Source organism: Lampetra planeri, chromosome 38, assembly GCF_965212315.1.
Source record: "Lampetra planeri chromosome 38, kcLamPlan1.2.h2, whole genome shotgun sequence".
NCBI classification, from domain to species: Eukaryota; Metazoa; Chordata; class Hyperoartia; order Petromyzontiformes; family Petromyzontidae; genus Lampetra; species Lampetra planeri.
Genome location: NC_136144.1, coordinates 3,526,050 through 3,546,298, shown reverse-complemented (window position 1 = coordinate 3,546,298; position 20,249 = coordinate 3,526,050). Strand labels below are relative to the sequence as shown.

The 20,249-nt window shown below is 56.5% G+C and overlaps 1 protein-coding gene across 1 annotated transcript in view; it reads right to left on the bottom strand.

Moving 5' to 3' along the window:
* The window catches only part of LOC144731203 (calcium/calmodulin-dependent protein kinase type 1-like), an 86,269-nt gene that overhangs the window by 27,073 nt on the left and 38,947 nt on the right, over window positions 1-20,249 (bottom strand). The window contains exons 4-5 of the mRNA XM_078612198.1: window positions 4,773-4,911; window positions 1,434-1,560 (exon numbers count right to left, since the gene is read on the bottom strand). Of these exons, the coding sequence (XP_078468324.1) occupies window positions 1,434-1,560; window positions 4,773-4,911 (266 nt within the window). The remainder of the gene's footprint in view (window positions 1-1,433; window positions 1,561-4,772; window positions 4,912-20,249) is intronic.

Sequence of the window (20,249 nt, the reverse complement as noted above, 5' to 3'; positions counted from 1 at the left end):
GGGTCGAATGGCCACAATTGCACGACCGCATTCATGACCGTGGAGATTTGGACCCCACTTCTCTCTCTGGGCCAGGACCTGGGCCATTCCCAGGAGATGTGCACATCGGCCTGGTGGTGATGATCTGATGCGGTTGATGGTTCAGCTCCTGGTCAATTCAGACGAAAAGCTGAACAACGGTTGGTTTTGACCGCTTGTTATATCCCAGCTGTGTGACCGCTGGGTTCGAGTCACGAGCTCAAGAAGCGATCTCCTGGGGGGAGCCCTCAGTAAGCAGAGCCCCCCGCAAGACGACGCCGGAGAGAGGCTCCTCGAGTCTCTGCGATGGCCTCCCTCGCCCCCCATTAGGGGGCGCTCCATCCCGCTCGGTACAGGGCGAGTCGTCGCCACGGCGACCGTTCCTCCAGCGTCTGCACCTCTGTTTAACGTCGAGGGCGGTGCGTGGCCGCACGTAACACGGCACTCGTTTCACGCGAAAGATTTTGTTGATGTTGCAATCATCATTAGCTGGACTGCATTTCAGAAACTACATCGACCTTAAATTTATTCCACTCAAATAGCACAAGAGCTCAAAATAACCGAGACTACATCCTCAACGCGTTCAACATTTGGTAGCCGACCTTTGCAGCCACCTCGACCGAGCCTGCCTCCAAAAACGCGATGAAATTTAATCAGCGGCCTTGCTTTGAATTGAGCGACACAAAACACCGCCGACCGTGGGGAGATTAATGGCTCGGGCGCATCGCCAACTTGGATTTATTGAACCCCCCCCCCACGCACTCGCTTCGCCACTCACAACGAGCCTGGGTCCTTGACCACACAGAGCCATGCACGCGGAGACTCCCACAGCCCCGAGTGGTCCCAGCGTCAGCGCCGGAGACCCGTCATGAGTATCGCCACGTGCACAGCCCAATCCCAAACACAACAACAATGTAGCCGAGTCAAGCGGCCCTGAGCCAAGAGTGGAAATTCCACATTCCCATGACCGGGGATGGTTTCATCCACACAAACGAGCACTGTCAACGTACCACAAAGGGGTGATTATTTTATCAACCCCGGAAGGTTGATGGTCGGAGTCGATCTCCGTTCGGCATTTGAACTCACAACCAATACATCTCTAACCACTCGGCTGAGTGATGAGTTCTAGGTCTGGACTATGCTGAGCTCTGGTCGCATGCCCAGTTGCATAAAGCACCTGTCGTGACTATTCTCCGCAACTTGCGTTACTTTCAGCGGCGCAGGGTTTAGGAGCAGACAGAGGCACAAATGAAAGCGCCGAGGCCTGGCTGGCACAAGCCGTCACGATCTCGCCGGGCAGAGCCGAGTTTCCCGAGCGAGACTCCCAACCCCCAAGCGAGTGGACGTCGTGGCCACGGTGCCGCGCGACCGCATGTCGCGCCGGAGGCGTACGACCGGGGCGTCTCGCCGCTTACCCACGTATCCCGGCGTGCCGCACGCCGTGGACATGACGTCACCGCCGATCTGGATCTTGGAGAGGCCGAAGTCGCTGATCATGATCTTGGAGTCGGGATCGGGGCTGTCGTACAGCAGGTTCTCCGGCTGCGGACGGACGGCAGAGACGCACGCGGATTGGCAGACGCTTTGGTTTGGCCCAGCGCCCCGCTAGCGCCGGCCCGGACAAATCTGACAAGCGGTGAAGCGTTCGAGCCGTGTGCCGCCCGTTAGCGGAACGACGCACGGCGCCCGTCCGGGACGAAGATTGCCTTCACGATTCGACAAATTATTTCACGAATAAGAAACCACATGTCCGTGTTTTTTTTTCGAAAATATTTTCGACCGTGCTCATCTTCTCCGTGTACAGCCCTGCAGAGAGACAGCGGTGTAAATTCCACATTCCTATGGTGGGGCTGAGTCTCAACGTAGTAATGCAACGACCGCTGACTCCCCCGTGACGTGGTTCAAATCCCCAACTGAGACATGAACCGGGAATGGAACTGATAACCTTGGGATTGCGAGCCACTCGCGGTGTGTAATCAGATTACAGTTACTTTGATGACTTTTTACAGTGGTTGCGATTTAAAGACTCTGTCTCCTCGACAGACCTGTTCTCCACCTGAGGACGGCTGCCTGCGTTGTGGCCGAAACGTCGTGAGAATTATTTTATCATGTTTTATTTTTATTATTTTATTATTTCCATTCTACGTGACTTTACCGAAAGAACCAAGAAGATTTCTACAGTGGCTTAAGTATGTCGTGTTTAAATATAGATTTACGTTTATATTAAAAGATACATGTTGATGCCCTCCGAAAATTCTGATTCTCCGATTGTGCTATGGGCGCCATCGGTCGGGCGACGAAGAACTTTCCGCGAGAAAACCCCGCAGCGAGCAGCGCACGTGACCCCGTGGCCGGAGAACGGCCGAGGCAGGCGACGCCACAGGACCACTGCCGAGGGCATCTCAGAATGGGCCCGTGAGCCCACGGCCGGGGCCCTGCAAGTCCCCGCTCCGTCGTGTCGCCGGCCCTGACGCTCCTCTCCGCTGGTCCCTGGTGGAGGTGACCCCCCCCCCAGCCCCCCGCCCCCCCGGGGTTTGAGTCCAGGTCATCGCTTCCCCTTGCGTCTCTGATGTCCCTCACTCCGACCCCGTGATGTCTTTCATGTCCGTTTCCCCCTCCCTCTCGTCCCGCTTTCTTGATGTTTCGTGTGCTCGCGCTTTTGTGCTTTTCCGCACGGCACTTTGAGATTATGCCACCGCGTTTAAGCTTCTGATGAATGCAAATGAGGCCTTGATGCCCTGCCAAGATTGTGCGCGTGCAGCGACCAATCCAAAGTTTTGGCTCTCGGAGCCGTGAGCAAGTGGCAAGGACACATTCTGACAAGATGTAGTCACTCGTGACGGGCCTGGGAGCAGCAACTCACTGCACTTGAGCGGCCGGTTTAATGACAGGCGGCTGAGCCCAGGTTCAAACCCGGGTGCTTGGCGGAGCCGTGCTCCGACACTGGGGCTACTGGGCCATCTCCGGCTGGGTCACGTGTTTGCCTCTCCATCCCCTCGAGCACTACGCCCGCCTTGATAGGTGCTCCTCGCTAGCAGCACTTGGCTCCGGCCATTGAGGCTATGCAAAGGAGATATCTGTCTCAGGATTGTGGATGAGTTGCCTCTGCGGTTGTAAGGGTACATGTGTGTGTGGGGAGCGGTAGTGTAGCAGTTAGCGCGCTGCGCACGAACCCGGTGACACAAGTTCGATCCCCGCTCATGGCCAAATATATGAATCGGTCCTGGGCCTCCCCTAGGTCGACTCAGCCTCAAATTGGTACCTAGTGCGGTGTATAAACATCGCCACTAGGGAGACAAAGGCGGCCGGGTGTGGTGTTGGTCAACCACCGCCTCGTGCGCCGTGCCGGCCTTCATCGGTGCTGCTACGCACTAACAGCAACTTGCCCCGGCAGCCTGCTGAGAGCTACACGGGGGATCTTTGTCTTTGTGTGCGTGTGTATGCGTCTGCACGTACGTGGGGATGCATGTCACATTTAAATTACAGCGCTGGAGCGGTGCACACGCTAAGCGAGCTTATTAGAGGAACACAATGTACCGTGGGCAATGCCATATACGGTGTGTGTCTTGCGATGTTTCACCACAGCTTAATAGCACTGATCAGCGCTGGGTTATACAACCCATATGTGCACACGCGTACACACGCACGGTAATGACCTCATTTGTTTTGGTAGCAGGCCACATCATTCCAGCTCACAATTATGAGGGCTGACGGAAAGAGTCCGTGTCCTGATTTTGAGGAGTCGGAGTGAGAGGCCTTGATGAAGCTGTATTCTTAGGTTTTTTCGGTAAAGTCACCTGAAGACGGAAGCTTGTGTTGCCTCCGAAACGTCGTGATTTTTATTATTTTATTTTACTTTTATTAATTTAAATTTAAATGTTTTACCTACGTGACTTTACCGAAAAAACCTAAGAATAAGTTTATTTCTCCCAACATTCGAGTTAAAGCACAACAGAGACAATTGAAAACACCTGGCAAAACCACCTCAATCTACCGCTATGAAACGTGACAAACATTTAAACGCTTCGGTCGCTTCACGTCCATCGAGCCTACGTAGCCGGATCAGGAGCGGGTGCGAGCAGGCCCCAGCCCCGGTGACACTTACCGGTGTGCACCTCGCGGCACCGTGCAGCACTGGCAAGTCAAACTCCGCGCGAAACGTCGACGGAACAAAACGCAGGAAGCTGCAGGGTTCCCGAAACAGCGTCGCGTCCAACTCCGCGTGCGTCGCGACGCAGAAACTCTCTCCCCCTTTGTCATCAATATTCACGGTGGGATGGCGTGCGTCACGTTGCCAAACGCGTGACTGCAGCTCTGTGGAAAGAATTCGGTGAGCACCTGTAGCTTTGAAAAGTGGCTTTTGTTTCCTTGGATGAAAAGTCAACGCTTGCCCCAAACCGGGGCGAGGACTCCAGCCGGGACGCGCCGGGCAGCGCGGTGCAGCGCACGCGTCTCCGCCGTCGGAAGCTTGCCGGCGTGAACTCTGGCCCGTGGTCGAATCAGCCCATCGTCCCTTCGGGGGGCCGGTTAAATCGGTACCACTTTGTGGGAGGTCAACAGCGGTCGTCTTACGAGGGAATGGCTTTCAGCCACGGGAACGTGGAAGTGGCACCACGGGTTGGGGGTCGGGCTGGGGGTCGGCTGGGGGCGAGCGGAACCCGACGTGGCGCGACGCAGCGACGGTCCCCAGGTGACGCTGGGGGGGGGCAGGGGGAGGGGAGCGGGCTGGGTGGGTGGGGGGGTGGGGGGGGTACCTTGAGGTCACGGTGGACAACGTCCATCTGGTGCAGGTAGCGCACGGCGTCCAGGACTTGCCGGATCAAGGCGCTGGCGTCCTTCTCCGTGTAGAAGCCCTTCTCCACGATGCGGTCAAACAGCTCCCCTCCGGAGACCCTGATCCCCACGCACAAAGACCCCCCCCCCCCCCCCGTGTAGCCTTAGCAGACTGTTGGGGCAAGTGCTCTTAGCGAGCAGCAGCACACACGAAGGCCGGCACGGCACACGAGGGGGTGGGTGGCCAGCACCACGCCCGGCCGCCTTTGTCTCCCCAGTGGCGATGCTCACACATTGAGGCCGAGTTGACTTAGGGGAGGGCCAGGATTTGCTCAAATAATTGTGACTGGTGTTTGCCGTGAGCGGGGATCGAACTCGGGTCGCCAGGTTTGTAGCGCTCCCCGCACACACACACACGTACTCACACATACATACATACACACACGTACACACACATACATACAGACACACACACACACACGTGTTTTTGTTTTGCTTGTTGTTCTGATCCCGTGCCCCGACTGGACATCTGTGAAAAAAAGCTTCATAGCTCATCGGATTCCTCCTGCAATATAAATACCGATTCTGATTCTGGTTAATTGACACATCACCGCATGCATATACATATATGCTGACGCAAATACACACAAGTCTTGTGTTCAAACTAAACAACTCCATACATAAACGAAAAGATCAGGTGATAAAAATAGCACGTTTCCCTGCTGCACTTACCCCGGACGCCCTCGCATCGTCTTGAGACGATCCACCGAGCCGCTACAAAGCTGTCACTCGGGAGGATTGGACGATTCATTATTGAGTGCACGACGTCTTACAGAATCAGAATCAGTACTTATCGTGGATAAATACGATGAGCAATGAAGCTCTTTCTCACAGATGCCCAGTACGGGGCAGGTCAGAAAGTAACCACAACAAAGGTGAGGTGAGCAAAGTGACACAAAAAATGTACCGCGGTGACGAAACCAGAATTCTCGGAGAGAGCACCCGGAGACAAACGGAGGGGGGTATTCGAAATTTCGCTCAGGAGAATCGCGGCCACAGCCGAGGAGACACCGCCAAATCGGCCTCAGGAGGTCCGGCATCGTGGACGGTGCAGCCACCCGTACTCGCTTCAGGCTAACCGATCGTCATGTCACTGCCGCTCAGATCTCTGAGGTTCAGGCCACAGCATCTGCAGTGCGAAACGATCCCAAGCCCCATCGCGGTTCTCCCAGCCACAGGTGACAACAAGAATAACCCGTAAAAACAAAGTTTTTCACTATAAATCCTTTATATGCGTGGCGGCTAGAGTCCTCTCGTCCTCTGGCTTGAGATGGCTGCCACCTATGGGTCAGATGATTACATTGCACCATTAAGCAATTGGTAATTAAATATAATATTTTTGTCCTAAGAAGTGTAAACTTTTGGAGAAAAAAATTTCACGAAAATTAATTGTCACGCACAACGAGTCTGTGTGGAAAATGTCAGCTCAATTGGATCACGGGAAGTGGGTTAAAAAACGACCGAAAGATTTGCACGGTCGTAAGCAAGCAAGCAAGCAAGTGAACTTAATATAAAGGATTTAAAAAGGCTTCCCCGGCCTTGCCGCGTCCGCTCCGCGGCGTTTGAAGAGACGCGCCTCGTTTGATGGAGGTGGCTTTTGATGGAAAGGGCTGACGCAGCCATGAACAGCGGAGCCCCTGGGCCCCCGCGCCTCCCGTGAAATTAGAACGCCGGCTGTCCCCTTATTAAAAACAAATATTATTGTGAGTAACAAATTACCGACTCGAATAACCCAAACAACCTCGAGTTCACAAAGTCGAGAGTCAATAGTGCCTCCCTGCTCCAGCGAGCACTGGGCCGTGCTCATCATCAAATACTAATTACCTAGTGCGATGTTTAAGCATCACTACTAGGGAGACAAAGGTGGCCGGGCGTGGTATTCGCCACCCACCTTCTCGTGTGCCCACTCTGGCCTTAATAGGTGGTACTGACTAACAACACTTGCCCCAACATGCTGTGTGTGTGCGTGCTGTTGGTGCTTCTCCCTGCGCCAAAACCGAATTCATCGCAGGAGTCGCGGGCTGCCAGCTGCACCGAGTGGCCTTCACCTTTAACCTCTGCATTGTATTCACCCCGACAGACGAACACGCTCGCACACACAACACACAAGGGTCTCCATCGAGCATCGTTGAGGCTGCAGGAACAAGCGCCACTCTTGAGTCCCGGCACAGAGCGCAAGGGAGGTGGCTCAAGAACAATCCGAATCATGTCGCGAAGCGAGCCGCTGTGGTCCACCGATGCAATCTGCAGTCGTTTCACAGCAGCGGGCGATGATGCTGCTGCTACGAGTGATTTCAAATCGAGTAAACTGCGAGGTTATTTGTTTGCTGTTGTTGCAAATTAGGCCAATGGTACCGTGACTTCGGCACTCAATGGCCTCAGCAGTGACGGATTAAGCTGGTGCGGGACCTCTAGCATATGTTATAAAGGGGCCCTAAATAAATAAATAAACACGTAAATATTAAAACACAAATGTTTAACTTGCATAGTAAAGTAATTGTATTTTTTCATTTACTATGCAGCCAGATAATACGACAAATTGCTAACCTTAAACACCCAGTCGTTGCCCATTAAAGTTGAAGGCGGTATAGTACTGTAGTAATAGAGCAAGTGCAGAATCACTGAACCGCAATTGATAGCTTGAAAGCATTTAGCGTGGGGCCCTTGAAAGTGCGGGGCCCGTAGCTACTACACGTGTAGCTACTTGTGCAGCTACTACACGTGTAGCTACCACACGTGTAGCTACCACACGTGTAGTAGCTACTACACGTGCAGCTACTACACGTGCAGCTACCACACGTGCAGCTATTACACGTGCAGCTACTACACGTGCAGCTACTACACGTGTAGTAGCTACACGTGTAGCTACTACACGTGCAGCTACCACACGTGTAGCTACTACACGTGCAGCTACCACACGTGTAGTAGCTACTACACGTGCAGCTACTACACGTGTAGTAGCTACTACACGTGCAGCTACTACACGTGTAGTAGCTACTACACGTGTAGTAGCTACTACACGTGCAGTAGCTACTACACGTGCAGTAGCTACTACACGTGCAGTAGCTACTACACGTGCAGTAGCTACTACACGTGCAGCTACTACACGTGCAGCTACCACACGTGCAGCTACTACACGTGCAGCTACTACACGTGTAGTAGCTACACGTGTAGTAGCTACTACACGTGTAGTAGCTACTACACGTGCAGCTACTACACGTGTAGTAGCTACTACACGTGCAGCTACTACACGTGCAGCTACTACACGTGCAGCTACCACACGTGCAGCTACTACACGTGCAGCTACCACACGTGCAGCTACCACACGTGCAGCTACTTTTGCTACTACGATAATCCGGCACTGGGCCGACACCTTTCCCAATAGACAGCAGGGGATCGGCATTATCCAGGGCGGCCTGCCGGAGTGGAACCGCGAAGCTCCGCGCCGAGGGCGTCGGTTTGAAAGACGACCCCGGGGATGAGCTGCCGCCCGGTCGCGTGCGCATTCCCGTCTCGCCGCTGATGAGCGGCGGATGGAGAATCTGCAGCAGCTCGTCTTGCGAGTGTCCTTCCAGATTCAAGGCCTTGCTCCGTGTGTCATAAATCACCCGTCGGGATCGCCGCGTGACGCGCCGACCGCTGAACTGCGAGCAAACAGAAGTAACTCGTCGCCAGCCAACTCCTCCAATGCATTTTTCACTCCCAAGATCCATCCATTGCCGGATTATCCGAGTAGCTACACATGCTACGGGCCCCGCACTTTTAAGGGCCCCGCACTTTTAAGGGCCCCGCGCTAAATGCTTTCAAGGTATCAATTGCGGTTCAGTGATTCTGCACTTGCTCTATTACTATAGTACTATACCGCCTTCAACTTTTACGAACGACTGGGTGTTTAAGGTTAGCGATTTGTCGTATTATCTGGTTGTATAGCAAATGACAAAATACAATCACTTTACTATGCAAGTAAATTTTGTATGTTTTTTTTTATATTTACGTGTTTTTTTATATTTAAGGCCCCTTTATAACAACATATGCTACAGTCCCCGCACGAGCTTAATCCGGCACTGCCATCCATCCATCACCCACTGCTTGTTTTTTTTCTTCTCCCGAAACAACCCCCATCACATTTCCCTCTGAAGCCTGGGGCCGTAAACCTTGCAGACGCCACGCAGCGCTGGGGTCCGCAAGCAGAGCGCTCGAAGGCAGCGGCTGCCGTCTCTCCGAGAATCGCTCCTCGCATCTGACTCCCAATATAGACACTCGTCCCACTGCGACTCGTTCGTTACTTGACAGCGAATCCTCTCTGTGTGTCTCCGTGTCTTTGTCGCCACCATGGCATGGTGAGAGGTGATCCGCTCGGAGGCTCCCGCTGGGCAGGTTCACAGAGCGGGTCCCACAGATGACTTCACAACAACGACAACAGAAACTCCGCGCTGCTTACAAAAAGTCCCTTTCAGCAGCCTCTCATGCGCACCTGGCGCTGACCGATGTTTTGTTTACAAGCCCAACAAACAAAAGGGTTCATCACGTGGCAAACTGGTTGTTTTTGTACTCCTCAGAGCTGGAATTTGGACCAAATTTTATGTGATCTGATTTAGTAACCAGCGGTGAGAAGCCCAAGGCCATGAGCCACCACACTCCCCCACTCTCACCAGGGTCGGCTTCCGGGGATTTGAACCCAGCAACGCCACAGTGTCGGCTCTGGGACACGGCCATGATGAGCCGCCCGAGCCGCCCTGGGTCGCGATCACGCCGCTGGGTCGTGATCACGGACACGGCGCTGGGTCGCCTTCTCCGTGCACCACGTGGTCACCGTGGCGGCGAGGATGAGCCCGGCCGCAGGGTCGCGTGGCTGCGAGGGGACGCGGCGTCTCTGCTACGTCCGGACCACACGCGCGGCGCGATCCCATCGCATGTGGACACAGAGCATTCTAACGCAACGCAAACAAATACGAGTGGCTTAGAGAAATAAATACCCGCAAATAAGTCAATAAACACACGAGCCAAGCACTCGCAGTGGAGAGACGCCGTCCACGAAGCAAGGATAAGATCAACCCGAGCCCACAACAAGTCTCTCTGCTCGAAAACGAGCGCTGGGAATCGCTCATCTCATCAGGCAGCCTCAAGCCAGCGGTGCAAATTCCACATTGTCATGGCAGGAGCAAGCCTCCCGATGTGACGGCCACTATGGACCCCCCCATTCTGGGATTACTGGCTAATTGCAGCCCTCACGAGAGGGCCTTCGACATCAACCGCGACCCGGCCTGCTCCGCACTGCACTGGAGGGCAGCCCATCCCGCAGGCGCGGTGAATCTTGTATCCATCTGTGTTGCGCTTCACAATGAACACGTGACAATGAGGCCGATACATAATAGCCAACCGTGCACATCGGAGGCGCGAACCTTCATGGCACGTGCGCGGCACGGGAACCACGCGCCCGGCACGGGAACCACGCGCCCGGCACGGGAACCACGCGCCCGGCACGGGAACCACGCGCCCGGCACGGGAACCACGCGCCCGGCACGGGAACCACGCGCCCGGCACGGGAACCACGCGCGCGGCACGGGAACCACGCGCGCGGCACGGGAACCACGCGCGCGGCACGGGAACCACGCGCGCGGCACGGGAACCACGCGCCCGGCACGGGAACCACGCGCCCGGCACGGGAACCACGCGCCCGGCACGGGAACCACGCGCGCGGCACGGGAACCACGCGCGCGGCAGGGGAACCACGCGCCCGGCACGGGAACCACGCGCCCGGCACGGGAACCACGCGCGCGGCACGGGAACACACGCGCGCGGCACGGGAACACACGCGCGCGGAACGGGAACCACGCGCCCGGCACGGGAACCACGCGCGCGGCACGGGAACCACGCGCGCGGCACGGGAACACACGCGCACGGCACGGGAACACACGCGCACGGCACGGGAACCACGCGCCCGGCACGGGAACCACGCGCGCGGCACGGGAACCACGCGCACGGCACGGGAACACACGCGCGCGGCACGGGAACACACGCGCGCGGCACGGGAACACACGCGCACGGCACGGGAACACACGCGCACGGCACGGGAACCACGCACACGGCACGGGAACCACGCGCACGGCACGGGAACCACGCGCAGGAATGTTTCCGTGGAGTCCGCCGAGCTGCAGAGAGACACCACGACCAGCCACCTGGCCTCGCTCAGCCCATCCCATCGCAGTCTGGGGATTTGGGCGTTTGTTTTGGGGTGGCAGCAGGAGGCGACTTGCACAGAGATCTGGTGCCGGTGTTGCTGCGCTGAACGTCATCGCAGTCATCTGCACGGTTCTGATCGTAGTGGACCTCGTGTTGACTGGGAAGTGTGACCGGGGTGTGGTCGACTGCGGGAAAGGCGGCCAAGCCCGCAAGCAGGGAGAGACGTGGGCCACCACCTCCACCACCACCTCGCCACCACCTCCACCACTACCTCGCCACCACCTCCACCACCACCTCGCCACCACCTCGCCACCACCTCCACCACTACCTCGCCACCACCACCTCGCCACCACCTCCACCACTACCTCGCCACCACCTCCACCACTACCTCGCCACCACCTCCACCACTACCTCGCCACCACCTCCACCACTACCTCGCCACCACCTCCACCACTACCTCTCCACCACCACTACCTCGCCACCGCACCCACCTCTACCTCGCCACCACCTCCACCACTACCTCGCCACCACCTCCACCACTACCTCGCCACCACCTCCACCACTACCTCGCCACCACCTCCACCACTACCTCGCCACCACCTCCACCACTACCTCGCCACCACACCCACCACTACCTCGCCACCACCTCCACCACTACCTCGCCACCACCTCCACCACTACCTCGCCACCACCTCCACCACTACCTCGCCACCACCTCCACCACTACCTCGCCACCACACCCACCACTACCTCGCCACCACCTCCACCACTACCTCGCCACCACCTCCACCACTACCTCGCCACCACACCCACCACTACCTCACCGCCACCCACCGCACCCACACATCTGTTTAAACTTACTAAGCAAACAGGGGGCAGGAGGACCGCCCACACCGCTGGCGTGTTTGACTACACTGCACACACGCGCACACACAGAGAGAGAGACTGTTCTATTATTTTGGTTCGTTCGGTAAAGTCACGGAGATACAAAAATAGTAATAAAGTGAATAAAAAGAAAATTATAAAAACAATAATGTAGACTGTAGCCTGGGTATTAAGCTGGGTGAGTGTACTGGCAGTTTATAATATAGACTGTAGCCTGGTTCCTAATCGGAGTGAGTGTACTGGCAGTCTATAATGTAGACTGTAGCCTGATTCTTAACCTCGGTGAGCGTACTGGCAGTCTATAATGTCGACTGTAGCCTGGTTATTAAGCTAGGTGAGTGTACTGGCAGTCTATAATGTAGACTGTAGCCTGGTTATTAAGCTGGGTGAGTGTACTGGTAGTCTATAATGTAGACTGTAGCCTGGTTATTAAGCTGGGTGAGCGTACTGGCAGTCTGTAAGGTAGACTGTAGCCTGGTTCTTCACCTCGTTGATCGTACTGGCAGTCTGTAATGTAGACTGTAGCCTGGTTCTTGCCTGTGAGGGCAGCAATGTGCTCAAGAGCTCAATGCCAACTTCAAGGTCCCATGCTGCTGCTGCTGCCGGCCATGGCGAGGGGGCTGCAAGGAGAGAGACGGAGAGTCCGTGTCCACTCGCCGTTCCTCATTCGGCGGCTCACGAACGCCACACTCCGAAGGCACAGCACCCACACACATCCACATGGCGTGAGAACACACGACGCCCACCTGGATACCTGCTGCGGTGGGTGGACATCAGCACTGGGGAGACAAAGGCGGCCCGGGCGCGGTGCTCGCCCCGCTGCTACCCTCTCGAATGCCGTGCAGGGTCCTACTAAGTTCTCACTGGAAGCACTTCCCCCCCCCCGCCCCCAACGATGGCTGTAGGCTACACAGGGGAGCTTTGTCTTTGTCTATAGACACACATCTGGGTCAGGCCCAAGACCGTTGCCAGCGAGCGCCGTCTCGCCCCCCTCTCTCTCTCCGGCTGCTCGCCGATTCGCCTGGAATGGGAGAGACGGAGACAGACAGGGGTCTGACTGTGGCTGTTTGCTGCACTGGCACACGCGCGCGCGCCAATGCGCGCGCGCGTGTGCCAGTGCGCGTGCCAGTGTGCGCGCGCGTGCCAGCGTGCGCGCGACTGTGTGGGGAGCGGCGGTGCAGCGGTTAGCGCATTGTGCTGCGAACCGGGCCAGCCGAGTTCGAGTCCCCGCTCGCGGCCAACAGACGGCGATCTGAAACCTGTCCCGTGCCTCCCCTAGGTCGACTCAGCCCTACACGGGTACTCGGAGCGGTGCGTAGTAAACATCGTGACTGGGGAGACGGACAACCCCTTCATAGGTGCTCGCTAACAGCACTTGCCACAATAGCATGTGGAGGCTACACGGGGGGACTTTGTCTTTGCGCACGTGTGTGTGTGTGTTGCTGTCCTCACACGAACCCAAGCTGCCGATTCCATCGTCGCGAAAGTTGAATTGATGCAATCATCATTGTCACGTGCTCATTGTGAAAAAACTATTCAAATCTTCTTGGTTCTTTCGGTAAAGTCACGTAGAAGGGAAGTAATAAAATAATAAAACATAATAAAATAATTCTCACGACGTTTCGGCCACAACGCAAGCAGCCGTCCTCAGGTGAAGACCTGGTCTTGAGAATTATTTTATTATGTTTTATTATTTTATTACTTCCCTTCTACGTGACTTTACCGAAATAACCAAGAAGATGAATCCCTGCAGTCACGAAAGCTTTAAATCGAAATGTAACTATTCAAATGTCACGATAATCTCATCGGGCATTCACCTCGGAGTAATGGCGAGGGGGTCACTGGTGGCAGCTTCCTTGAGTCATCTGACTATAAAACACCGAGAAGTCCAAAGCGTCGAGTCAATGCGGTGCTAGGAAGGTTCCATGCTGCGTGCCGTGTTAGATGGCACGGCACGTGTTGTGTAGCGGTGAGCGGTGCGTTGTGTTGACACGGCACGTGTTGTGTAGCGGTGAGCGGTGCGTTGTGTTGACACGGCACGTGTTGTGTAGCGGTGAGCAGTGCGTTGTGTTGACACGGCACGTGTTGTGTGTCGGTGAGCGGTGCGTTGTGTTGACACGGCACGTGTTGTGTGTCGGTGAGCAGTGCGTCGTGTTGACACGGCACGTGTTGTGTAGCGGTGAGCAGTGCGTTGTGTTGACACGGCACGTGTTGTGTAGCGGTGTGGGGTGCGTCGTGTTGACGCGGCACGTGTTGTGTGTCGGTGAGCAGTGCGTCGTGTTGACACGGCACGTGTTGTGTAGCGGTGAGCGGTGCGTTGTGTTGACACGTCACGTGTTGTGTGTCGGTGAGCGGTGCGTTGTGTTGACACGGCACGTGTTGTGTAGCGGTGTGGGGTGCATTGTGTTGACACGGCACGTGTTGTGTGTCGGTGAGCGGTGCGTTGTGTTGACACGGCACGTGTTGTGTGTCGGTGAGCGGTGCGTTGTGTTGACACGGCACGTGTTGTGTGTCGGTGTGCGGTGCGTTGTGTTGACACGGCACGTGTTGTGTGTCGGTGAGCGGTGCGTTGTGTTGACACGGCACGTGTTGTGTGTCGGTGAGCGGTGCGTCGTGTTGACACGGCACGTGTTGTGTGTCGGTGAGCGGTGCGTCGTGTTGACACGGCACGTGTTGTGTGTCGGTGAGCGGTGCGTTGTGTTGACACGGCACGTGTTGTGTGTCGGTGAGCGGTGCGTTGTGTTGACACGGCACGTGTTGTGTATCGGTGAGCAGTGCGCTGTGTTGACACGGCACGTGTTGTGTGTCGGTGTGCGGTGCGTTGTGTTGACACGGCACGTGTTGTGTGTCGGTGAGCGGTGCGCTGTGTTGACACGGCACGTGTTGTGTGTCGGTGTGCGGTGCGTTGTGTTGACACGGCACGTGTTGTGTGTCGGTGAGCGGTGCGTTGTGTTGACACGGCACGTGTTGTGTGTCGGTGTGCGGTGCGTTGTGTTGACACGGCACGTGTTGTGTGTCGGTGAGCGGTGCGTTGTGTTGACACGGCACGTGTTGTGTGTCGGTGAGCGGTGCGTTGTGTTGACACGGCACGTGTTGTGTGTCGGTGTGCGGTGCGTTGTGTTGACACGGCACGTGTTGTGTGTAGCGGTGTGCGGTGCGTCGTGTTGACACGGCACGTGTTGTGTGTAGCGGTGTGCGGTGCGTTGTGTTGACACGGCACGTGTTGTGTGTAGCGGTGTGCAGTGCGTTGTGTTGACACGGCACGTGTTGTGTGTAGCGGTGAGCAGTGCGTTGTGTTGACACGGCACGTGTTGTGTGTAGCGGTGTGCGGTGCGTCGTGTTGACACGGCACGTGTTGTGTGTAGCGGTGTGCGGTGCGTTGTGTTGACACGGCACGTGTTGTGTGTCGGTGAGCAGTGCGTTGTGTTGACACGGCACGTGTTGTGTGTCGGTGAGCAGTGCGTCGTGTTGACACGGCACGTGTTGTGTGTCGGTGAGCAGTGCGTTGTGTTGACACGGCACGTGTTGTGTGTCGGTGAGCAGTGCGTCGTGTTGACACGGCACGTGTTGTGTGTCGGTGTGCGGTGCGTTGTGTTGACACGGCACGTGTTGTGTGTCGGTGAGCGGTGCGTTGTGTTGACACGGCACGTGTTGTGTGTCGGTGAGCGGTGCGTCGTGTTGACACGGCACGTGTTGTGTGTCGGTGAGCGGTGCGTCGTGTTGACACGGCACGTGTTGTGTGTCGGTGAGCGGTGCGTTGTGTTGACACGGCACGTGTTGTGTGTCGGTGAGCGGTGCGTTGTGTTGACACGGCACGTGTTGTGTATCGGTGAGCAGTGCGCTGTGTTGACACGGCACGTGTTGTGTGTCGGTGTGCGGTGCGTTGTGTTGACACGGCACGTGTTGTGTGTCGGTGAGCGGTGCGCTGTGTTGACACGGCACGTGTTGTGTGTCGGTGTGCGGTGCGTTGTGTTGACACGGCACGTGTTGTGTGTCGGTGAGCGGTGCGTTGTGTTGACACGGCACGTGTTGTGTGTCGGTGTGCGGTGCGTTGTGTTGACACGGCACGTGTTGTGTGTCGGTGAGCGGTGCGTTGTGTTGACACGGCACGTGTTGTGTGTCGGTGAGCGGTGCGTTGTGTTGACACGGCACGTGTTGTGTGTCGGTGTGCGGTGCGTTGTGTTGACACGGCACGTGTTGTGTGTAGCGGTGTGCGGTGCGTCGTGTTGACACGGCACGTGTTGTGTGTAGCGGTGTGCGGTGCGTTGTGTTGACACGGCACGTGTTGTGTGTAGCGGTGTGCAGTGCGTTGTGTTGACACGGCACGTGTTGTGTGTAGCGGTGAGCAGTGCGTTGTGTTGACACGGCACGTGTTGTGTGTAGCGGTGTGCGGTGCGTCGTGTTGACACGGCACGTGTTGTGTGTAGCGGTGTGCGGTGCGTTGTGTTGACACGGCACGTGTTGTGTGTCGGTGAGCAGTGCGTTGTGTTGACACGGCACGTGTTGTGTGTCGGTGAGCAGTGCGTCGTGTTGACACGGCACGTGTTGTGTATCGGTGTGCAGTGCGTTGTGTTGACACGGCACGTGTTGTGTGTCGGTGAGCAGTGCGTCGTGTTGACACGGCACGTGTTGTGTGTCGGTGAGCAGTGCGTTGTGTTGACACGGCACGTGTTGTGTGTCGGTGAGCAGTGCGTCGTGTTGACACGGCACGTGTTGTGTGTCGGTGAGCAGTGCGTCGTGTTGACACGGCACGTGTTGTGTGTCGGTGTGCAGTGCGTTGTGTTGACACGGCACGTGTTGTGTGTCGGTGAGCAGTGCGTCGTGTTGACACGGCACGTGTTGTGTGTCGGTGAGCAGTGCGTTGTGTTGACACGGCACGTGTTGTGTGTCGGTGAGCAGTGCGTCGTGTTGACACGGCACGTGTTGTGTATCGGTGTGCGGTGCGTTGTGTTGACACGGCACGTGTTGTGTGTCGGTGAGCAGTGCGTCGTGTTGACACGGCACGTGTTGTGTGTCGGTGAGCGGTGCGTCGTGTTGACACGGCACGTGTTGTGTGTCGGTGAGCGGTGCGTCGTGTTGACACGGCACGTGTTGTGTGTCGGTGAGCGGTGCGTCGTGTTGACACGGCACGTGTTGTGTGTCGGTGAGCGGTGCGTCGTGTTGACACGGCACGTGTTGTGTGTCGGTGAGCGGTGCGTCGTGTTGACACGGCACGCTCCGTATTGCTGCTACGTACACATTCACCACTGCTCCTGCACGGTCTCCATGCCGCAGCCTGAGACAATCTGAAAGGAGTTGTTGTTGTTGTTTGTTTGCGTTGACAAGCTCCGCCGAGCTGCCCGCGGCTCGTGGCGAGGCCAGAGGAAGGTGGAGTGGGCAGCGACACCCGGCGGACAAGGCGAGGATCGCAGGCAACTCGGACAAACCCCGGCCCAAAACGAGGCAGTGCTCTTCACCTTAGCCAGTGTGGCCATTCCACATTCCCATGACTGGGGCCAGTCTGTTCATAGGATGAGCACCGTTTACTTGATCACCGTCCCTGGGCGGACCCCCCCCCCTCCCCCCAGGTGAGACCCCGGACCCCCCCCCCCCCGTGCCCCCCCCCAGGTGACCGAGGCCGCAGTTCGCGAGATGAAACCTCCACCAGGGACGTCCCCGCAGCGAGCCCCCCGGGCCGCTCGCCACGGCCTCCGACTCGGCGGCACGGACGCCGGGAGATCGGAGCGCGCGCCGAAGAGAATGCGCGACGGGGCGTGCGGCAGAGGTCGCAACCGGGTACCCGATACCCGTACCCTACCGGATACCCGTACCCTACCAGATACCCGTACCCTACCCGATACCCGATACCCGGCTACCCTACCCGATACCCGGCAACACAACGCACTGCACACCGATACACAACACGTGCCGTTTGCGACCCTGGTGCGGCCGGGTACGGGGGGTAAGGAATCAAAACCCGTTTGCGACCTCTGGCCTGCGGAGGGGAAGAGTCGCGTGCTCGGCGACATTGCCCCCAGAGACCGAGCAGACCGAGGAGTTCAGAGTGCGACGCGTGCACACCCTGGGCGCCTTTCGCGAATGTGGAGAGACGCGATCCGTGCCCGGGCGCGGCGGGGAGCAGCCAGGAGGGCCCACGGTGACGGGCCGCAGGAGGGGGGCACCCGCACAGCGCGGTCACTGCGGAGATGGAGCGTCGAGATCTGGTTCCAGAAATTAGCTCAGTGAAATTCGATGTCATGTTTCAACTCGGCATCGTTAATTGGCTCTCGCGAGCCCAGGAGTGTGACGATCATGCTGGCGACAATCATGCTAGAAAGTCGCGCCGCATATTTTTGAATCAGGAACGGGATTGGGACTGAGCGTCTTTCAAACCACCCGCGGCGCAATTTTGGACGATTTTTGACCCCTCCCCACCCCTCGTCACACGGCGTCACAAAAAGTCAGACCCCCCCCCCTCTCAAATATGACGTCACAAAGCTCTGCCCCCCCCCCCCCCCCAAAAAAAAACATGCTTCAAATCGCTTTAAACTATTGTCATTGTAGTGTATTTAATGTGGCGCTGCACTCTGATGTAGTAGGATAAAACATTAAAAAGTCTATTTAATTAAGTAGAACGTGATGTCTATATTCATTTAAAGTTGCGCATTTTGATGTGATGTCACGTTTCTCAAACACCCCCCCCCCCTCGTCACACATCGTCACAAATGTCTGACCCCCCCCCCCGCCCGCCCTAGGTGCGTGACGTCATTTATGGACGGCCTCAACACAAGCCGCGTGCAGCAGCCACCTCGACCCCAGCTTGTGGGGGTCGTCGCGCCTCCAGTCAGAGTGAGGTTTGCCGACTTCCTACTGAGACCATCGGCCCCATTCGATTTGTGACCAACTTGGACTGTCCGTCTCTTGCAGAACACGGGGCCACTGACTCACCGCTGACTCACCACTGACTCACCACTGACTCACCACTGACTCACCACCGACTCACCGCTGACTCACCACCGACTCACATCTGACTCACCGCCGACTCACCGCCGACTCACCGCCGACTCACCACTGACTCACCGCTGACTCACCGCTGACTCACCACTGACTCACCACTGACTCACCACCGACTCACCGCCGACTCACCACTGACTCACCGCTGACTCACCGCTGACTCACCGCTGACTCACCACCGACTCACCGCCGACTCACCACTGACTCACCGCTGACTCACCTCTGACTCACCACTGACTCACCACTGTCACGCACGGTGAACCCGGGCGACACCGAGGGTGGATTTCACAGCCCCGGCTCACACCAGTGGCGACGACACGAACTGATCCACCCACCGCTCCACCTCCGCCAACCTGAATCCATCTAACCAGTGCGGTGAAGTATGGCCAAGACACGAGGCCTGCATACCGCAGTGGACTTGCACGAGGGCTGTGCGTACGTCGTGTGCTGTGTGTCTGTGCGTTGTTGTGTTTGTGTGTGCTGGTGTGCTGTGTGTGTGTGTTTGTGTGTGTGTTTGTGTGTGTTTGCTGTGTGTGTGTTTGTGTGTGTGTGTTTGTGTGTGTGTGTTTGTGTGTGTGTGTTTGTGTGTGTTTGTGTGTGTTTGTGTGTGTGTTTGTGTGTGTTTGTGTGTGTGTGTTTGTGTGTTTGTGTGTGTGTGTTTGTGTGTGTGTGTGTGTTTGTGTGTGTGTGTGTTTGTGTGTGTGTGTTTGTGTGTGTTTGTGTGTGTTTGTGTGTGTGTTTGTGTGTGTTTGTGTGTGTGTGTTTGTGTGTGTGCTGTGTGTGTGTGTGTTTGTGTGTGTGTGTTTGTGTGTTTGTGTGTGTGTGTGTGTTTGTGTGTGTTTGTGTGTGTTTGTGTGTGTGTGTTTGTGTGTGTGTGTTTGTGTGTGTGTGTGTGTTTGTGTGTGTGTGTGCTGTGTGTGCGCTTGTGTGCTGGTGTGCTGTGTGTGTGTGTGTTTGTGTGTGTGTGTGTGCTGTGTGTGTGTTTGTGTGTGTGTGTGTTTGTGTGTGTGTGTGTGTGTTTGTGTGTGTGTGTGTTTGTGTGTGTGTGTGTTTGCTGTGTGTGTGTGTGTGTTTGTGTGTGTGTTTGTGTTTGTGTGTGTGTGTGTGTGTTTGTGTGTGTGTTTGTGTGTGTGTGTGTTTGTGTGTGTGTGTTTGTGTGTGTTTGTGTGTGTTTGTGTGTGTTTGCTGTGTGTGTGTTTGTGTGTGTGTTTGTGTGTGTGTGTGCTGTGTGTGCGCTTGTGTGCTGGTGTGGGGAGTGGTTAGCGCATCACGCTCCGAACCCGGCGACCCGAGTATGATGTTCGCCCACGACCAAAATCAGTGGCGATTATCCAAAC